General features: G+C 33.1%; 2 protein-coding genes across 6 annotated transcripts; both read left to right on the top strand.

The window, feature by feature from the left end:
• The first annotated feature begins 2191 nt into the window (after positions 1-2191).
• LOC133674138 (sister chromatid cohesion protein PDS5 homolog C-like) lies at positions 2192-7571 on the top strand. 5 transcript variants are annotated; one of them, XM_062095132.1, is made up of 11 exons: positions 2195-2701; positions 3357-3560; positions 3759-3940; positions 4586-4712; positions 4810-4959; positions 5029-5223; positions 5406-5678; positions 5858-6598; positions 6680-6820; positions 7043-7135; positions 7341-7571. In XM_062095132.1, exons 1-10 carry the CDS (start codon positions 2600-2602, stop codon positions 7127-7129), a joined length of 2202 nt encoding a protein of 733 aa, XP_061951116.1. In that variant the 5' UTR covers positions 2195-2599; the 3' UTR covers positions 7130-7135; positions 7341-7571. The 5 variants fall into 5 exon arrangements, with proteins under 5 accessions (XP_061951120.1, XP_061951119.1, XP_061951116.1 ...); XM_062095135.1 differs by lacking the exon at positions 7341-7571 and having other exon boundaries at positions 2194-2701; positions 5406-5660; positions 7043-7339; XM_062095131.1 differs by lacking the exon at positions 7341-7571 and having other exon boundaries at positions 7043-7339.
• A 9599-nt stretch (positions 7572-17170) lies between these two features.
• LOC133674477 (bHLH transcription factor RHL1-like) lies at positions 17171-20813 on the top strand. Its single transcript, XM_062095588.1, has 7 exons — positions 17171-18001; positions 18128-18235; positions 18304-18471; positions 18568-18633; positions 19321-19386; positions 19647-19715; positions 20039-20813. The coding sequence occupies exons 1-7, from the start codon at positions 17504-17506 to the stop codon at positions 20432-20434; spliced, it is 1371 nt and encodes a 456-aa protein (XP_061951572.1). The 5' UTR covers positions 17171-17503; the 3' UTR covers positions 20435-20813.
• The last annotated feature ends 1435 nt before the right edge of the window (positions 20814-22248 follow it).

The following is a 22248-nucleotide window of genomic DNA, read 5'->3' as shown; positions in this document are numbered from 1 at the left end:
AGCCCAAACAAGCCCTATCAAAGCCTGACTGGAATTTTTCCTTCTTCCTTCTATTTTCTTCTTGTTTTCTAATTATGTAACGTCAAGACATTCCTGTTTTGATCTTAAAAGAAGACTCATTTGGCTTGTCCCTAGCAGAAAATCCTGAATTTTTGTCTTCTTAACCTTAAAAGCGATCTTTGGTTTCAATTTCTACTGTTGCTAGTTTATAATTATGTCCATCTCCTCGTGTTTCTCTTCTTGAAGAACTAAAAGAACAAAATCAACATGAAAGAACTTCAGCATTTTTGCCCCCATCTTACTTGGAGTATTAGAAAGACTATAGTTTAGTGAAGCAGGGGAGAATTTTATTTTATTTTCTTGGGTTTTGGGGAAACATGGTCAGATAAGATGAAGGCTTGAAGAGGATATCATGGTAGCTACCATTATGCTTCTTTCGCCTCCATCTACTTCATCACAACTTCTGTTTTTGCTTGATGTAATTTTTCTTTACCTTTTTTTTGTTAGTTCTTGTTTGTGTGCTTCATTTTTTTTTGTTTATATTAACATGGATGTCCGGGTTAGTTTGCGTGCACCTCGACTAATCACACAGGTCCTGAAGTTAACGATCATATAAATCTTTAGTGGCTCTGAGATTTATGAGACTCGAATTAGTGATCTTTAAGGACCAAACCTAGAACTTAATCAGTTGAACTATACCTTTCAAAATTATATGCTTCATTTCTTGAAAGTTAAGTAATTGGATAATTTAAGGAAAATTGGATGGATGTTTATTATAGAATATATTCTACGCTATTTTAGGATTTGTTTATTCAATTTAAAAGGATTTTGCCTTGAAATTTCAGTTATTCTTATGATTTTTAACTCGGTATAAAAGATTATTTCAAAAACCTTTCTTTTTTTAAGATTAAAACTGCATGTAATAAAAAGAGATTTTACCTTAATTTATTGCAAGTTTTGGATATTTGTATATCCTTTCTTTTGAGTTAATAAAAGGTTAAAATTGCTTTAATTTATGTATTTTTACATGTTTTATTTTTTTTATTTGTATATTTCATTTATTTTGTAAAAGAAGAGAATATGAGAAAATCTCTTAATAAAAAAACACACTTAGTTTTTAAATAAACATGAATTGGCGGATAAAAACAAGGTTGTGTCTTATAGGAGAGTTGGAAAATTTTAACAAGAAAATCCAACAACATCACAATTAAAGTTAGATCCTTGCATTTAACACAATTCCAAAAGATTTTCTTGCAAAATGCCTTGTATAAACTAAAAGGGGTTTTGATTTGAAGTTTCCGTCACAATCTATGTTGGGTTGGCTATATGGATGTCCTTGCATCTAGTTATGTTTTAGACTATACTAACTTTAGTTTCATGGATTTAAATGTTATTTTTTATCAGTATTAATTAAAATGAGGTTTCTAAAATAAATTTGGTTGAAAGTAAACAATCCATCTTTCTTCACGTTGAGGATTAGCGTAATATAGTTTTTAGATCCGGTGACCGGCCCAGTTCAAGATCCGGGTTCCGGGTTTTGACCGGATCATTGAGTTGTCTGGGTTATTTTTTTAAAAAAATCAAAACGATATTATTTTATTAAAAAACAAAAGTTAACGGGTTGCAACCGGGTTGCTGAGTCAACCCGCCGGGTCACACCAGATTTTTCCTTCCTCTGTTTTTTTATTCCGGTCTGATTTCATTCCTGAATCAGCTGGATCCTAAATTAACCTACCAGACTGCATCGGATTTTAAAAGTATATAGCTTACACTTCTTTATTTGGTAAGAAGATGATTATAAAACCAAGTTCATTTATGTTTGAAAATATGGCTGCAATTATTTTTAAAAATATTTTTTATTTTAAAATATGTTAAAATAATTTTTTTTAATTTTTTAAAAATTATTTTTGATATCACCATATTAAAATGAAATGAAAATATATAAAAAAAATGGTAATTTAAAAAAAAATTTAAAACTTTTCACGTTTTCAAAAAGCCAAACATACTCAGTACTCACACCACTCATGTTACCGAGGCCCACCTGTGCTCATATAGGCTCGCTCAGGCTCACTTAGGCCACCTTCTATCGGGTTAAGTTTTATAACCATGTTTATGTTTAATATAAACTATAAAGTAATAAATATAAAATCGTTTTTAATAACTCACCTAACAGAAGACCCCTAACTTTCGATCCAAGGTCCGGAATGCCATGTTTTGCTCTTTTAATTATTTTTTTATTCAACTTTGGGTTTTTTTTTATTATGTAAGTTTTTATGTATTATTCGTTTAATTATTCTATTGAATTACGAATTTTCAAAATTTTCTCCACTTATTTTTAGAATTGAATATTAGGCATATACTTAATTTCTAATCCGAGATATACAAATACAATCATCGTACAACACCTGTATGAAATTCAAGGAATCTCTGTACCTTTTCTTCGGTCTTGATTAAAACCTTCTCCGCTGAAAATGAATAAGAGAGCTCTTTACTTGGAAACCTGAGAATTGTTTTTAGCCTTAAAGAGACACAGTGATTCTGATAACACTTGCCCTGTCAACTGCTAAAAGGGTTAGTTTTGAGAGACTGGAAAAAAAATATGGAAAGGGAGGATAAAGAGCTGGAAGATGAAATCAAGGTAGCTGGAAATGCACTTCTTTCACCTCCATCTTCTGTTTCACAGCTCCTTCTTTTGCTTGAGGTACTTCTTTATCATCTCACACGTTCTCCATTGAATTCATCTTGAACAAGCTCATGCTGCAAATTTTTATTTTTTTTTGTGAATTGAATGATTTAGGTTTAGGACTTATGTGTGACTAAATTAAATTACTTTGATTGGCACCTTCTGAAAGCTTTAGAGTGGTTGAAATGCTTCCGATTCTGGTCAATTCTGCACTGCCCTTCTTTTAAATTTACTTGGGTCTTTTAGGTGCTGTAGGTTGATGTTGCATGTTCCTTTGCTTCTGGGTTTTAATGTTCAACTTGAATTAAAAGAAATTTGTTGAAATGGAATTGGTTGAAGTTCGTCTCGTGTGGTTATTCAATATCCCATTTGAATGAAATCTAGTTAGAATTCTTTTTGGGCTTCTATCGGTCATTTGACTGTCAATAATTTTTCTTAACGTGAGGATCCTTTTGAACTTATTGATTATCTAATTTGTACATGGAATGGCAGTCAATACTTCAAGTTAAATGTCACAACCTCTGAGGTGAAGATGTTGATTGAAGTGTTATAATGTATTATCCTCTATTTTCTGTTTGTTAAGCTCAATTTTTCTTGTCTCTCTCTGTTTAAATGCAGATGCAAATGCATTGTCTCATTCCTTTCCTTTTCTTTCTTTGTTTTCTTTCCTTAGAAACTTGAGAATTGTCTAATGAGAATGGATCAATCTCCTTCCAACTCAATGCAAAGGGCAGTAGACCTTGCAATGAAAGCACTTATGACCAAAGAACTTCTGAGTCATTCGGATGTTGATGTGAAAGTTTCTGTTGCTTTGTGCTTCAGTCAGATTTTGAGAATAACAGCACCAATTTTTTCATATGATGATGAACAAATGCAGGTACATACCCCTTTTAAGTGTCTCATATGTTTTTATTTACAGAGGAGCTAAGAATTTTAGTTGGCACATGATTGTACTTGCATAGTCTTGTGCATAAGCCAAGATACTTTAACCTGCCTGTGTTTTCAATTTCATATTCTTGCGTGTGTATTTTGGTTTACTCATAAATGTTCTCTCTAACATTGGATTGCTTCGCAGGTAATTTTACAGCTGATTGTAGCATCATTTGAAAATATATCCGACACCTCAAGCCCTTCATACCATAAAAGAGTCTTGATTCTAGAAAAGTTTGCAAATGTCAGATCATGCCTTTTGATGGTGGATCGTAAATGTTATTCCTTGATTATGGAGATGTTTAAGCATTTTTTGACAAATATAAGGTGAGATATTGACTGAGTGAAATTGTTTTTTCTTTTACAATCAACTTCTCTCAGCTAATTCTCAAGTAAATTAGTTTTTGTTAGTTTTTCAACTTTTGTTCAGGTGTTCTTCCATCTTCTTTTATATAGTCACATGTAGTTGGTTTTAAATGATGAGGACTTTGATGTTTAACAGACTAAGTGATTCCCCCATGATGCGCATTTTGTTGGCAAGGATTAATATTCCAACGCATCTTTTGTTTTCTTCACACACTCTGTCTTATTTCATGCTCCATTTTTACTTTTATTTTTGAGAGGGGGGAGGTGTTCAAAACTGAAAGTTCCCATTAGTTTCACAAAGGTTGGTCATTTGTCACACACAGCTGTATCCTTAACTATAAACCTCTTGTTTTGTCATTCAGCTGTATTACGTTTTCTGGAGCCAAAAAAGGGCAGATATGCAGATTTTTAAAAGTATCATTGTGTTTTCCCCCCTTCTATGGACAATAATGTAACAGTTGCTTATGCTTGATTTTCTTCAAGTATGATAGTACAGCTATAAACCCGAGCGTTTTCATGGAAAAGATTGCAACTCGCAAGTGTATGTTGCATTTCTTTTTAATAGAATGGATTGTAATTGTTGAACTGAATGTGCACAATTTTCAGGGAACACCATCCTGACATTGTATTTTCATCTATGGGATTAATTATGATAATAATCTTAGATGAAATTAAAGAGATCCCATTGGAGATTGTCAACCTCTTTTTGGACTTTATAAGAAATAGAAACCAGGTGAATGTACAACCAACCATTTTCCCTTCGAACTCTTCTAAATTCTTTGTTATCTAAATGATAAGATTTTTTCTTTTTTCCTTTTCTTTTTCACCAGGATGTTTTGCCTATTGCACAAAAGCTAGGAGAGAGAATATTTGAAAACTGTGGATCAAAGCTTGCTCCCTACGTGCCTCAGGCAAATTATTGTGGCCAGAAGCGTAGTAGGGACAAGCTGCAGGATTCAAGAAGTCATACCGAGGTTGCTGTATGTCTCATTTTACATTAAAATGGGATCTCTTTATTCAGTTGGATTCACCATATATTCACCTTGCAGCTAGTTGTGAAGAAGGAAAGTGATAGAAAAGAAGGCTGTGGATATCAGGGTTTTGAAGAGGAGAATAGAGAGGAAGACAAAAACACCAAAGAGAAGGATTTTAAAGAGAAAATACTTCAAGAGGAAGATGAAAATTTCCAAAGGGAGATTATGAAACAGAAGAGAAGCAGAAAACTGGTCAAACCAAACAACAAGGTTAGTGTTCCACAATTTTTTCCTTGCCTCTTGTGTACCTTGATTTTGTAACACAACCATTTTGTAGTTGTGGGAAAAGTTTTTCTGGTTGCATGATTTTTCTGTTAAATTACTTGATAAGTATCAAGCAAGGAATTTGAGTTGCAAAGTTCAGTTGGATTTACAATGCATTTACCTCACAGCCTGTTGTAAAGGAGAAAAATGATGGAGAAGAAGGCAGCAGAAAGCAGGTTTTTGGAGAGGACAATAGTGGGGAAAGTAGAAAGGAGAAAATTGATAGAGAAGAGGGCTGTAAAGAACAGGGTTTTCAGGAGGAATACCACAATGAGGAAGGCCAGAAGGTCAGAAGGAAGGCTTTCAACAAGAAGAAACGTCAAAAGGAAGGTATAGTTTTCCAAGGGGAGGAGATTGTGAAAGAGAAGGGAACCAGAGAAAGAGTAAGAAAAGACCAAATAGTTAGTATTCCAATTGACATTGCCATCTTGTCCTCTTGTTTAACCTTAATTTTGTAATGTGATTTCTTAGTTACCGGAAAAGTTTCTCTTGCTTCATGATTCACAGGGATAGTTCTTTTTTGCTGATTTTCTTGGCTAATAAAGCTCTGTTCTTTTCTTTTTCTGCTTTTTGTTAACAGAGACGAAAACTTAAATACGAGGGAAAACAAGCCATGGACACTAAATGCAGTGCACGGAAAATGCATGAGTTTCTTTCAAACTTAAAAGGGAAGAAGAGAAGCATAATTGAAAATTCAATCTTCTCTGCTTACCTTGATATTCCTAGATGCCCCATTAATCGCAATCTGGCAGCTGCTCTTATTGAATGCTATGATGCTAAAATGGATGCATTTATTGTAGCAGGCCGTCCACTCAAGTTCTGTGGCAAAGAAATTGAGAAATGCATCGGCCTCCGCTTTGAAGGGAAAAGGGTGGACATGAAATTTTTGGGAGCGCGGATTTCTCCACAAATTGTGCAGAGGTACTTTGAAATAGTGATTGGAAATGAAAGAACCAAAAAGAAGTCAACAGGTGCCAGTAAGGAAAAGAAAGATGGAGAAATGAGAAGTTCCATTAAAAAATCTAGCTGTTTGCTTCTGCAAAAACTAAACCTGATGAGGGTTGATGGAAAAGGTGAAGCTGAGGACTTCCTTCGCCTATCCATTGTATACATGTTCAATGTCTATTTCTTTCCAACCCATTCTAAATATATATCTTGGTGGCCACTCAAATTCCTGGAAAATCTAAATGATTTCGGCTCGTATGCCTGGGGACGGGCAGTATATGACTATTTACTCACATCTCTGGAAAAAGCAGCAAGCAAGTTGGCTGGCCAGAACAAATTTTATGCATTCTTGAATGGATGTGTTCCATTGTTGCAGGTAAATGGCATTATTGATTAAAAATCCTGCTTACTGATATTTTATTTGCATTTCACATTTTTCTTTTTTAATTTCTTTTAGACACTAGCTTCGGAACGAATTAGCAAGTTGCAAGTCCTACATCCTTCGACAAATCCAAATCCCTCTGTGCTCTATTATAATATGGATAGTAGGTCATTCGATGCATTTCAAAAGGTGTTGGCCAATCTGCAACCTGATGAGGTAATATGGCATCAAAACCAATAATGATTTGTCAAACAAACCTGTTATAATATGCAACAATAAGACAATTACATATATGATTGCGAGTCCTAGCACCTCTAACAAATCTAAATCCCTCTGCTCAATTATATGTCGAATAGTTAATTGTTGAATTCTCTTTTCAACTTATCAATTACTAGAAAATCGCAGTTTTGATTGTTTCTTTCTTGTTAATATATATAGATCAAGGAATGCAAAGAATGTGAAGTTGTAGTCAAAAGTTGCAAGGCCAAGGTGAAGAGCACGGAAGGGCAGAAAATGTCACAATGAAGAAAAGTAAGATGAGTTAGAAATGATGATACAGCTCCTGTGGTTCATGATGATATCAAAATGCAATATTTTGATGGAACTTTTTATCACTAGAGATAGATAACATGTCTTGTTTATTATTAATATTAATAATTTTTTTAACGATTGTGCTTTTTTATACTTTGTTATGTGTGTTAAATTAAATGAGATGTATCTGCTGTGCTATCACCAGATTGCAGTTCGTGTTTCATCTTCTCCAGTGCACCAAAAAAAAAAGTTGATTGGATAAATTCTGATTTGGAATGAACATTTTTCCGTTGTTGTGTAACTAAGCATTTATGGTTTTTGTATGCATCTCTCCATTGTTGTGTAACTAAGCATTTATGGTTTGTATTTGTAACTTCACTGTCACTGACATTCTCTTCTTGCTCCAACTATGAAAGGCTAACATTCTCTTCATTAATGGAAGATGTGTACTTAATCATTTTTAACTAGGAAAGGTAAACTACGTCGGTATAACCCCAACTTGAAATTTGACCTGAAAAAAAATAGGGTTTGAGATCAGTTCTGAATGAGCGTCAGAGATGATTCTGCTAGTCTTTTCGTTGGTGAACTTTTGTGGAAGTTTGAGCTAAAATCCTGATTAAATCCAATTATAAAAGAATTAAGCTTTACTATGGCCGTGAACCTGGTGATATCAAATGACATGATTATGTTATACGTTCCTTTGTTATGCACGTTTTGAGTTAATAATTCTATCAGCCTCTCGCTTCCACATGATTCCCCTTTTGAGACATTCAGTTGATTGCCACACTAATTCATTTGCTACTTGCTTTTCTCCAAAAACTTTTCTTGGAACAGTTCTGATTTTTCCTCCTTCCCATGATGATAAATGTTTTAGCAGCTTATATATAGTTGAACAAACACTTGTAGAACCTCCATTAATGTAAGTGCTGAGGATTTCCTAGGTTATAGCCATAGAATAAAATGTTCAAGGCAAACTTGTAGTGGCCTTTACTTTTTTTACCATCTCTTCCTCTGATAATTTCTGAAAATGTGATCATGCAAGGAGAAGGAGACTGGGGCGAAAAAGAAAAGGTAGCAAAGCTAAACAAGGTTTTCCAAGTTCTCCTTTAGTCCCAATAGAGTTTGTCAAGTAATGATGTGAAAAATGGCGAAGCCCCACAGCCTAAGAATGCCCTTTCGGAAAATCAATCTGAAGGCAGAAAGTGTTCCGAAAGGCAAAAGATCAAGTAAAAAGGTTCATTCTGAAAGCAAAGGTGATGAGAAGAACTTAGTCCTCAGAGATGCAGTGTTGAATGGAGCTGGTGTAATTAGTGAATCAGGAGGCAAACTACTTGAGGTAATTTGTGGAGTTAGTACTTATGAAGATTAGCATGGAGGATAACTCATCAGTAAAACAGTGGCTCTGCAAAGAAAGGCGGCGGTGCAAGGGTGGAGCTAATGTTCCGAGGAGCTAAACCCCGGTGGTATGCTAAGGTCTCATTTTGTTTTCAGTGGTCTTTTGAAACTTCGCTGATCACACTTACATGCGAGAGTGGATGAGTAGCATGTTGAACATAAGCCAATAGGAGAAACTATTCTCACTTCAACTACTTTGATTGTTTGAGAAGTTTTAACTTTTAAAAGATGTTTGAAAGTAGGGTTAGGTTATTTTTTAAATAACTATTTTTTATATTAATATATTAAAATAATCTAGATGTTTTTTAAAGTATTTTTTCTTAAAAATACAATAAAATAATATTTTTTAAAAAATATATTATTTTTAACATATCTTATTAAAATTATTCAAAAACATAAAAAAAATATTTTTTTATAAATTTCTATTTAGACCGCGTTTCTAAATTGAAAAATTTATATATAACTAAATTTTCAAATAACTAAAATTAATGAACAGTATATTAAAAAATATACATGCGTGATAAACGCTCGATCGGATTTCAAATATCCTTTATCAATGATTTGCTAGTTTGAAATGTATGATATATAAGCAAAGGTGGTAGTTGGAAGTCCAAATTTCCGAGAATATGAGAAAAATTCTACGACAATCTCTTGAAAATTGCAAGACATGAATGCATCCTTTAGGGGTTTCTGGGAAAGCGTTTAAAATTGTGTTTTTTATTTTATTTTATTTTAAATTTTTTATATATTTTTTTATATTATTTTCGTATACTAATATGAAAAATAATTTTTTTAAAATAAAAAAACATCAACTACTCCATCACTCTTTTAGTTCACACATCTAGTCAGAGCCCAATATCATTAATCCAAGCCAGCCTACAACTCTACTTGATATGTTCAAATTCGTCCAAACCAAAACCCTTTTCTTCTGCTCTCCTTGTAAAAAGTTGTTGCTGTATTATCACTACATAGACAAATTGTAAGAGTTCAGAATGGTGACTAATTGTTTTTTGTAATAAAAGTTATCAAAACCTTGTCCGATCCCAACTTGTTTTCTTAATTGCAAAACCTCCTAACACGTTGTGTAACTCCTTCACTGTCTTGGTTGAAAGTTGCCCAGAAGCTCATAGTTTATAGTAGGTCAAATTTGTGGAGCCCAAGGCAAAGTTCGTCGACGATTTTATAATTATTATCCGTCCAATTGAATCCCAACTCCCTTTCCTTAAAGGCCCTCTTGAAGTCGGCTTCATGTGTCGGCTTTCTATATCATCCACAGCTTCAAAAGCTATTTAATTTAAAAGAATTCACCTCAAACCAGGATAAGAACAAAAGTTTAATAAAATCATAAGAACTATGCCATTTCTTTTCTAGAGAGAAGATGAGTTAATATTTTAAAATATCATTTGCAATTATTAAGACAGCTTCCAACATTTATATATCCTTGACTTTATCAATGAACAAGTGTTTTGTATAAGTTATTTTACTATATTATATAATCTATTATGTTTGCTTGTTTCTGAACCGTTGATGATATTCCCATCTTTTTCTTTTTCTTTTGTAGTATTTTATTCTCTCTTATAGTAATATAAATATAAGATTTGGAAATGATTATATGGAATATAATATAAGATTGGGATGATCTTTTGCCTCGTAACAACTATTAAGTGGGGCTTTAATTATAACTTTACAAGGTTGTGTGTCTTTTATGGAATAAGCTGCTCGTCCGATCTAGCTAGGAGGTCTTCTTCAAATTCTTCCCTTTCTTTCTCATCACTGATCCCAACCGAACAAAAAAGAAGAAGAAAACCCTAGAGTTGACCAATACATATACTACTTTGCTTATTTTAATGGTAAGAAATTAAATGTCTTGATTGACAGAAAATGTTTTACTCTCTTATTTTTCAAATTTAAATGGAATATTATCTAGGATTTTGAATTACACAATTAAAAATAACCCTCCTCGATCCTTGAGAGAATTTCTCGATGATGCCTGATTACCACTCAAATCTAGAATAATGGCTCCATGAATGTCTGGTATTTCTGACTTTTGTAATGGAAAGAAATTAATCGGGTACTCCTGATCTCCAAAATGGGGTAATGATTACGTGCAGGCAGCTTCATTAACAAGATAGAAGCATGAGGTGCCATAAATTCTCTTTCAAGAAATACTTTTCAGGGAGAAGAAATGCCAAACAAACACAGGAGACATCACCAAGTGAAATGTAATTAAGGATATGATTTTTGTTTATCTTTGTGATCAATAGCTAGGAAAGCTGGCGGACATCCGGTCATTTCAGAGAATTTTGTCGTTGATAATGTAAGATCAATAGCCTGCAAGGGTTGGTCTTTACAGATACAAGCTAACATGGGGCACGAAAAGGAGGTCTGACTTAGCAAGCATATATGTTTGATTAGAGATGAAATTAGATACCAATTCTGATTCTACCTTTGCCGAATTTGGAATTGGCATAAAATATTGCTTTTCTATGTGATTGATTGACTAGAATGGAATTGGAATTTAAGATTTCAGTCTTTGATAAAGAAGCTCATGATGCAATTGTTTGTTTTTTAATTTTCTCTTGATTTGATCAGTCGCGATTAATACAGCACCAGATTTAATCTCAACCTCCATGAAAACAGATTTTGGTTAAACGAAACAATGTTTAAATCATAATTAATTGGTGATTCAAGCAATGACGTCTAATAATTAATTAATTAGTTTCTTTATGATAATCAAAGAAAGGTGACGGAAGTCTTTTGCCCAGGTCTACTCTCCTGTGTCAAAGTTGGTCGAAACGATTTTGACAGCACAATTAATAGCATGGGAGATCCCTAGTGATTTACAACTAGTATTGCTTTGAATGATTAAAGCTGGATTCTGTGTCAATTTAAGTGGCCTTTAACATTTCTATCTCATTTTTGTGGATAACTACGCCTGTTTTTCTCTAAATAAGAGACTTTACATGTAGATTATATATGATGTCAATCTCAGTACATCTAAAGTATCTAGGCATATGAGCTTGCTAGGGATAGGATATATATATCACAAAAGCAGAGGAGAATAGCTTACCTATAATTACAACCCCTCTAAATATACAAACAAGTTGTTTACGCCTTGACTAATGGATTGTCAAGGCATGCATGGATGTAGTGTCATGGGTGTGTTGAGGTGTAAAGAGAGCCTAGCTATGATCATCTGAAGAAAACTAGATATATAGATAGGTATACGATGGAGATTGGCGCAAGACAAAGACATACATACATACATACAGGTAGTCTCTTGCCCTTGCCAAGGTGCCTTTGCTAAACACCTTTTCCACTTCATTTTGAAGTTAGTTTTGTATTCAATCCCATCAAATCAGTTCACTCTCTCGTGGAAAAGAATATGACGTGTAGCCCATCTTAATCACATTAATTTCAAAGATGTGGACTCTAATCATGTCTTGACAGAAATAATGCGAGCTAATCCTGCTTAACAACCTAGTTAATCCTAAACATCTTGTTCGCTTTATGGTGCTGATACAAGAAAGCAAATTAATCACTGCGTACTGTCAAAGGTGATAGCTAGGGAAGTTGATTGGCAGAAGTGGGAATTTTCATGGTGAGGAAAAAATGCACTTCTGTAACTTCGTCAAAAGTCAGTAGTGACTTTGAACAGGAAAAAAAAAAGAGCTGAAATTCTAGGAATACAATAAATCTTTCATTGACTTTAACTAGATCGAACACAAAGAAATTAAGAGGTTACTCGATGCCGTGTGAATTAGGTGATATGGCCTGTGTAAAGTACTATCCACAATTATATTTCTACAGTTACCTCTCTCTGATAGTAGAATTGCATAATGCATATATATATATTCGCTAGCTATTTAACTTTTTTACTTTAATCTGCTCCTTCCAGAAAAAATAAATACATACCACAAAAAAGATCTTGTCAGCCCGTGAAGAATTTATATATGTCATTTTTATTTATTGTGACATATATATATATATATATATATATATATATATATATATATATATATATAGGAAGAGGTCTACTGTTAGGAGTGCGCGCCTCTGATCCTGCACACTAGGGCAGCTATATATGACCACATTCATATTCTCACAACATAGAAGAAACAATCACTCGCTATATCTTACGAAAATCCTCTCAAAATTCAAGCTTCTATATATATTATGGAATATATCGCGTTAATTATACTTAAGCCACCAAAAAAATATATTAAAAACAAGATCACATCTTATAAAGTTATTAATTTGATTAGCTTGAACACTTGAAAAATTAACTCGTTTCAATGCAATAGAGATCGATCGTGCCTTTTACACCGGATATTGAAGAGTTACAAAGCTTTGCTTTTCTTGAAAGTAAGAATATCCCATATGTTAAACAATCTCAGCTCATCAATACATGATCCAGAATCCATTAAGAAAGCACAAGATATTGCACTTTTAAAGTACTTTCGTAATGAGTAAAGAGTTGTTAATTAGGGTTTGATAAATTTGAGAGAATATTCAAAAGGATTATTTTTCTTGAAAGCTTCTCATGGGCATGCACGAACTGGTGTATAGTAGCATATATGTGTTTAAAATTCCCATTTAGTTGAATTGAGACGAACTTGTGGACGTTGTTTGTGATGCATTGAATTGATCTTTTGGAGCTTGTTCATTATTTTCAGAGATTTCCCTGCCTTGTAATCCAAGATACGATGCAATGAACATGGGTTCTGAACAGCTAAGATCGCATGAAAAATGGAAATGGTAACATATATATCGTAGGAGCAGCACTTGGATCTTTCTGTGATCATGAACCCTCCAACAATCTAAATATCACAATCTATTTCTTTTGATTTAGTCGTATCTTCATTTAAGCATGCATGTGCATGCAATTGCATTGGTAATTTAGGAATATATATATATATATATTCATTCTTGCATTCAAGAGTACTGGGATGTGATCAATGCATAAATTAATTATATATATATTTCGATTCCTTTTTTAGTTTTAATAATGTGTTCTCGGGTTTGCATCCTTTTCTTTTCAGTTTTCTGGACAGGGAGGGTGAAACCGATCCTTGCTATTTTTTCTTTAAAATCTACATATTAGTTTTGGGACAATGAAAACTCAAATTTCAGTTTGTTTTAACATAATAACAACTCCAAAACATCCTCAAAACCTCTTTGAAGATATTCCTAAACCTAAACATATATTTTAATCTGTTTAAAAAACATAAATCAAACCGAGTTAAAATATAAATAACGAATTTCGATTTATTTTTTCTGACATGCATAAAGGGCAAAATCACTACACCACCTACATTAAACTTTCCTCTCTAAAACAAATTCAATGACACTGAGATCAGTCTTGTTATGGTTGAAATGTTGTTGACTAAACACACACTCTCTTTTTTATTATTTGTTGGTAACTTTCTCTCTCTTTTTTTAATATTTTATGACTAAAATATAATAAAAATAAAGATTTTATAAAAATTTAAAAGAAGATGGATCAAATAACAAAAACCAAAACTTGAGAAACCATTTTAAAAAAAAATTGCCTATGATTTCTCCACCTCTAATTGTCAAACCAAATTGAACTAAAAGAGGGATCAATTTTTTTAAAATTAAATTTGTTACTTAGTTTTTCAATTTTTTTTAACAATAACCTCATATTTTATTTCATAAAATCAAAGTTTAATTTAACATCAGAATATTTTACAGCACATTTGACACGGAGACCGAAGGATCAACAGAATTTCACAAAAATTTCTAGAGCTGTGGAGATTTTGATGGATGGAAAATGCCTACTCCTTTACCTTTATTTTTTTGTTGTTGTTGTATCAGAGGAGCTATGTTATTTGTCATTTTCAGTAATTAAAACAAAATTTATTTATATTTAACTACTCATCTTCGATTAATTACTACTCGATCGAAACATAATGTGAGATTACATCCACTTAATTATAATCTTTGAGCACGACCCATAGATTTATACATCCATAAAAATGATTATTTTTTTTTGGTATCAAGAAATATAATTTGCTTATTCTTGTTTGTAAATAAACATCTGGACTATTAATAAAAATAAATATAATTAGGGATCTAAGAGCTCTTAGTCCCATAATTATAATTTTTATTTTTATTAATGGTTTATTTTTTTTATAATTTCAAGTTTGAGTTTTGTGATTGTTAATATAATGGTTGGTCAATAACCTTGAATTAATTTGAGATGAAACTGAGGAAAAAAAAATAAAAAATAGACATGAGAAATAATTTTTAAAAAAAAAAAACTGAATGTGGCGGCTAAATACGAGGGAAATGGAAAAGAAGAAAGGCCGCTACTCGCAGGATAGGCTATATATAGTCATGAAATCACTGTTATTTAATCGTGTTTAAAAAATAAAAAAATTAGTTTAAAATTAATCTTTTTATTCGTTTTAATATGATAATATTAAAAATAAATTTAAAAAATATTATTTTAATATATTTTACAATAATTTTTTTAAAAAAAAAACCAATCTTAACCACCCTGTCAAATAGGCTATAAATAATCAACTCACCATTACTTGATCAACACTTCATTCATACAAGAATGTTGTCATGATTAAAAAAACCAGCTTGAGTAACGAAACTTAGTGATTTACCGATGTAAAACTTGGCTTTTATATATATATATATATCTTTGAATTATTATTTTTTTATTAAAATAATATTATTTTAGTTTTTTATAAAAATATTTTTATAAAAAAATATCATTTAAAAAAATATATAATAATATTCATTCTCAATCCACAGATCAACTTATTTAACTTACAACTAAAATATTAGATGGGATCTGAGTGGAAGCTGGGTCGCGTCAGCTCAGAGGATGGTTCTTGTAAATATGTCTGTGCTTAGATGGTAATTAATGGCGGGGGGTTGTTTGGAGGTGTCATTACGATATTGATTAGCAGTAGCTACTAGCTAGTTGCTTGTGATGTCACCTTTTCCATAAATGACAAAAAGGGTAAATTAATTAGCATCGAGCAACGCGGTTGAAAGCGAACCGTATTGAACTGGCCGACCACGCGGGACTTGTAGCACGTTTATTTATTTTTATGTTTTAAAGTTTAAAAAAAAATTAAACATTTTAATTTTTTACTTTAAATTATTTTTTATATTTTAAAATTATTTTAATATACTGATGTCAAAAATAAAATTTTAAAAATAAAAAAAATATTATTTCAATATATTTCCAAACAAAATACTCTTTAAAAACAATTATTATTATGATATCAAATAAACTTCTAAAGAGTGAATGTGCAAAGTACAGTTCACCTGAGCAATGAAAGCTTAGAATTCAATTAAAGCCTTATTTAGTATTGTAGTTTAACAGTATTTCTGAAAAATTTTATTGTTTTTAATTTTAAATTAATTTTTTTTAGTGTCTTAAAATCATTTTAATATGTTAATATCAAAAGTGAATTTTAAAAAAATAAAAAATAAATTTTGATGCATTTTTATATAAAAAAACACTTTAAAAAATAATAACTACTAGAGTATAATTTTTACTACTATTTATAAATTAAAAAACTACTAAGTCCATGGTTATTGCATAAAATAGGTTAAAATTTGGTGTTATTCCAGCATGAGTCATCCTCCAAGACATGTATGTTAAGAAATTAAGTGAGCTCAGAGTAAAAATAAAATAAAATAAATGGAGCAATCTAATTTATATGATCATTGACATTGAATTAAGGACTGAGATTTTACTCAATTATATAAACCAATCATATAAGTTAAATCTTCTATATCACGTGCTATTAGACTATATTAGAAAATTTTGAAATAAAATTGGAAGGACTATAATGTATGTGTTTAAATTTACACTAATAAATAAATCATCACATCATAAATGTATCTAAATAAAACATGTATATCATAACCATCTAGTAGGTAGTTCATTGATAAAAATTTAGAATTAAAAAGTTTGTTTTTTTTATGGTCTCAGGTTCGAATCTTGTGATTGTTATATTATGACCACTAGAGATGTGTATGGTCATTAACTTATAACCCTTATTTTATTTTAACTGTCAATAATACATATACATAAGTAAAAAAAATTAAATAAATGATAATTATAAACACAACACCTCTACGCACATGAATTCTTATGATAAGAAGTTTCAATTAACACCTCATGTGAAAAGGGGGAAAAGGGTCCTTTTTAGAAAGGAAAAAAAATAAAGGAAAAGAAACGGTCTTCGGCTCCTGGCCTCTAATAAAGAAAGAGTGGAACTCACGCGTTATCATCGACAGTGGCCATTCGACAAAGCTGTTTGGTGTTGGTGTTTGGTATTTTGTTAAAAGTTGTTTTTTTAAAGTATTTTTTAATTAAAGATGTATTAAAATATTTTATTATTATTATTATTTAAAATTAATACCTCAAAATAAATAAAAATTTTAAAAAAAAAATTAAAAAGAATGTTTGGCCCGCAAAAACAAATAATGTCTTGGTATGCTGCTTTTTTTAATTAATAATATATTAAAATAATATTTTTTTAGAAGAAAGTTAAAAAAGAAAAAATTAAAAATATAAACAAACATTCTATCCACAGTTAACCCTACCATGGCTAACACACCAGCTAAACCCCCAAAGGATATATAGATGAAACAAAAGATAGCTAATCAAAACCCAAACAAAGAAGCTTCCCTCTTGCTATTTAATATCCTCCAATCCCTAACATACAAGGAGGAGGAGGAAGAAGAAGAAGAAGAAGAAGAAGGGAATTAGTGGAAGAGATCTCTTCTCTCTTCAGTCTTGGCCTAATAAACATTATTCGGAAACCCAAATGCCCTCTTCACTCCTGTTTCCTTCTCGTTTTCCATCCCCTTGAAGCAAACCAAACCCAAAACCCATCTCAACTATATATATATATATCACACAAAACCCCAAAACCCTCAAGCTCTTACGAAATCTATCCATTCTGTTTCAAAAAGATGCAGCCTTGTAGTAGAGAAATGCAAGGGATTAACTCGCTCTTAAACCCATCATCACAAATCCCTCTACAAGACCTTCAAAACCAACAGAACCCTTCACAGATCCAAAACTCTCACTTTGATCCCAATTCATCCTCGAATGATGATTTTCTTGAACAAATGCTGTCTACTATTCCTCCTTGTTCATGGCCTGACCTCAAGTCTCCTTGGGACCTCACCATGCCCATTAATAACAACGACAGCAGCAACTCTATACCCAAACCTAGAGACTTGTCGGATGAAACCGCACCATCTAATACCGACAATAGTAATCTTGGGTTTCATAATAACTTTGACGAGTCTGTAATTTTGGCTTCTAAGCTGAGACAACACCAGATCAGTGGTGGTGGTGCCGCTGCCGCTGCCGCCGCTAAAATGATGATACAACAGCAGCTTCTGATGGCTGCTGCTCGCGGCGGCCTCCCTCAAAACGACGTCATTGATGGCTCCTCCTTTAAGGTGGTTTTCGTCTTCGTTGTTTTAAATTATTTTTCATTTTCATTTTTAGTTTTTCGAAACAGAGCAGCTGGGACTCATGACTATTAAACTGCCAGCTTATTATTTGTGTTTTTTCCCCTCGTTCAGGGAGGAGATGGTTCAATGCAAGGATTGTTTAATGGGTTTGGTGCTGGATCTATGAACGGAACTGGTCAGGCGTCGAACCAGTCCATGCAACATTTTAACCATCCCCAGGTATGTATTCAGATTTTCTACTCATATTTTCTACACGTTTATTTTATTAATCTTGTGTGATTGTACAGGGAGGGGCTATGCAGGCACAGAATTTTGGGGCTCAAGGGGCAGCCACCACGGCTGTGATGAACCAACCTCAAGCGAGTGGCTCCAATGGTGGTGCACCAGCTCAACCTAGACAAAGGGTTAGGGCTAGAAGAGGTCAAGCAACGGACCCACATAGCATAGCTGAAAGGGTATTGTTCTTATCCCTCCTTGTCACTGACTCTCACTTGATGCCATTAATTAGTACGAAAATAAACGTAGATTGATTGATTTTTTTATGTGGGCAGTTACGAAGGGAGAGAATTGCAGAAAGAATGAAAGCTCTGCAAGAGTTGGTGCCTAATGCCAACAAGGTAAAACAAGAATAAGACATGAACTACTAATTTATATCTCTTTAAAATCGTTTGTGGCCACTGCTCAATTTGATTGACCAAGAAACCAGAAGAAAAACTGAACTGATTCTTCTTCTTCTTCTTCATCATCTTCTTCTAGTAACTGGCCAGTCAGGTTTTTATCAGTTTCTACGTGTATTCCTTGAAATTTCGGGTGGTTCTATTTTTTGGATAGACAGGTGTCGATAGTATAGTGGGTTGTTTCTGAATTAGGTGTCTTGTGCTGTTCTTTTTAGACTGTTTGTTAGTTGGTCCCAGAACTGTTCTCCAATCAGCACCCGCAATGGCTGGCGAATGGATCGGGATTTCTGTTTTACACCGCTTCTTCATCTGTGTTTACTTCTTCTTCAAGATTGTTTTTTAACTGAATTTTTTTTATTATGTATTAATATTAAAAATATATATATATATATATATATATATATATTTTTTAACGTAAAAACCATTTTTATAAGGGGCAATCTCGAAGAGCTAATTATTACTTGTAATTAATTAATATGTAATTAAATTAAGAATTGTGTACCTAAGAGGTTTTGTGTGAAACAGCTCTAAGGGGATAACCATAATAATTATTACTTGTAATTAATTAATATGTAATTAAATTAAGGATTAAGAATTCTGTACTGAAGAGGTTTTGTGGAATGACAGACAGACAAGGCTTCAATGCTTGATGAGATCATCGACTATGTTAAATTCCTGCAGCTCCAAGTCAAGGTTCTCATCTTTCTCTCACTGAACTTTATTTTTTTTTTACTTTAAATTTTATAATAATTCAAGTGATTCCCATGTTTGGTTGACATATTATTTTTTTAAGATATGGTTTTTAAATCTTCTTTTATGGTATGTATCTACTTACTGGCTTATTACCAAACTAATATTCCCTCACTCATTGTCTCCTTTTTATAATTAATTAACAGTAATGAAGTGCTCTTTGCTGGCTAATTATTGTCTCTTGTTTTCCTGCGTACAAGCAGGTCTTGAGCATGAGCAGATTAGGCGGTGCAGCTGCCGTTGCCCCCCTTGTTGCTGACATGTCCTCTGAGGTAATCTCTTGAACATGCGCTACAGTAACTTCAACTGAGGATAATTTCACCCTTTTTTTTTAAATTAAAAGAATTAGTTTTATTTACCCAATTCAATTAAAAAAGGGACCCTAGAAAACCAACTAGTTTTCCATGTAGTGAAAAACACACAAAGCCTATCACCGCCCCACCAGTCCCAATCCAAAGTCCCCAGAACCCCCGCAATCACAACAACACGACAAGAACAAAAGTAGCACGCGTGCTCTCTTTTCTCTCAGATTCCTCTTTAAAAGAGAAACAATCATAGACAACATTTCCTGATTTTTTTTTTCCTGTCTCTGTAGGCTGGTGGTGACTGTATCCAGGCCAGTGCCGATGGTGGGTCCCTCTCCCGTACCTCTAACGGCAACCAAACGGCCAGAACTAACGACAGCAGCTTGACGGTGACAGAGCACCAGGTGGCTAAGTTGATGGAAGAGGATATGGGCTCAGCCATGCAGTATTTACAAGGGAAAGGGCTTTGTCTGATGCCCATCTCGCTCGCAACCGCTATCTCAACAGCCACGTGTCACAACAGGAGCCCCGCGATCAACAACAACCACCACGCTTTGCTCCAATCCAACGGCGAAGGGCCAGCCTCACCCAGCATGTCTGTTTTGACCGTCCAGTCGGCTACAATGGGTAACGTTGGAGGTGATGGTGGCGCTGTTAAAGATGCTGCTTCCGTTTCCAAACCGTGATCAAACGGCGTTGACTGACTTTCGGGATTTACTTTTTTAGAGTAAATAATAAAAAAGTTGAGGGAGAAAAAAGTCAAAGTGAGAAGAGAGAGTGTGTGACGTGTAGGATTCATCTTCCGTTTCAAAGTCTACTAAAATAAGGGTCTGGTGTATTAGCGGATGACACGACGCCGTATTTACGTAGACTTTGGCTTAAGCTAACCCCAACTACACCACCAAGTACCAAAAAACAAGAACAAAGTAACAAGACCGTCCAAGTCCCAATAACAACTTACTGCTGTTGTTTGTGTGTCTTAAGAAAGGGGTTAGGTTTTGTTACATTTTTTTATTTTATTATTTGCAACTTTAATATTATTATTACTATTTTTTTCCTGTCCCAGTTTGGATCTCCCTCCCATGATGTCACCACCACCAGTAGTATTTAATATTTTTATTTCTAGAAATAGCTTTTTCTATAATTATGGAATAATTATGCCGAGAGAAAATGAAAAAGCAATGGCAGCTTTCATTATGACTTTTTTTTTATTTTACGGTTTTTGTTTCTGCTTGTCATAAGCTTTTGCTTTAGTTGGACTTTTGGCTAGAGATGATAGGTTAAAGAATCGTGTGGATTACATTGTAAGTCAAACGGCGTGTCGCTTTTCTTTCTTATGATTATAAAAGGCAAGAAAATCGAAGAGAGAGAGAGAGAGAGAGAGGCTGATGAGCCCTCCCCTCCAATCGAGGCAAAGATGGGCCTTTTGGTGCTGATGGGAACCTCCCGAAAGGCCAGTGTTTGCACAATTAACATTTCTTAACCATCTAGACAATGGACCACTAGATTATCGTTATCGGCAGTAACTTTAATGGAGGGTTTTGTCTTTGATTAATTAGCTGATGAAGAACATCAATTTTGTTTTTATAGTGAATAGTAAATGGCTTTTAATTGAAAATATATTTCAAATAATTAATAGTAACATACTAAAACATTCAAAAACACCTAAAAATACATTATTTTAATGCTTTTCAAATGAACAATAATTTAAAAAATAAGTCGTAATGTAAAAACACTTAGTATGTGTTTGGTATTACGGTGTAGGGTGCTTCTTGAAAATATATTTCAATTGAAAATGCATTCAAATAATATTTTTTATATTTATTTTTTAAATTTCTTCAAAGAAATTCTAGTGACACGATAAGATTGACCAATTCAACTCTCATGAGTTGATACCTATTAAAATTTTAGTGGGTATTTGGTATTATAAAGTATAGTATTTTTCCAATTAAAAGTACCTTCAAGTAATCTTTTTAGATTTTTCTTTTGCTTTAACACTGAATCATCTAGAAACAATTAAATAAATCAATTTAATACCTTCTTTTTAAATCAAAAACAGTTTGAAAAAGATACCAAAAGCACTTTTAGTAGTCAATCATCTTCATCTTAAACGCTACTTTGACCTCGTGGCATATAAAATTAAGCATGCCATTGATTGTGTGATGTCCCCATCCCTCGATAAATTAATATTGGACTTGCCTGGTGACAAAGTATTTCGAGGAGGGCAAGGGGTGGCGTGAGTCCTCGTGGGACTCGAGGGTTGGTCCACGTCTCTGTAGCTTCTTCTTGATGATTTGTGTTAAGAATTCGTGTATTAAAAACAAATCATAGAAGCCACTAAAATATTAATCAAGTGTGTTATATAATATAAACAATAAATCAGAGTTAGGTACAAAAACATCATGGCCATAACTTCTTCGAACTAGAAGAGACTAAAAAGAAGTGGGCAGCGACTAAGGATGGACTGACATGATGCGTCACTGTTTCATCTTTCCACGTG

Source organism: Populus nigra, chromosome 15 (genome assembly GCF_951802175.1).
Source record: "Populus nigra chromosome 15, ddPopNigr1.1, whole genome shotgun sequence".
In the NCBI taxonomy this organism is placed as follows: domain Eukaryota; kingdom Viridiplantae; phylum Streptophyta; class Magnoliopsida; order Malpighiales; family Salicaceae; genus Populus; species Populus nigra.
Note: the sequence above shows the minus strand (reverse complement) of the source record. Positions and strands in the feature narration are given on the sequence as shown.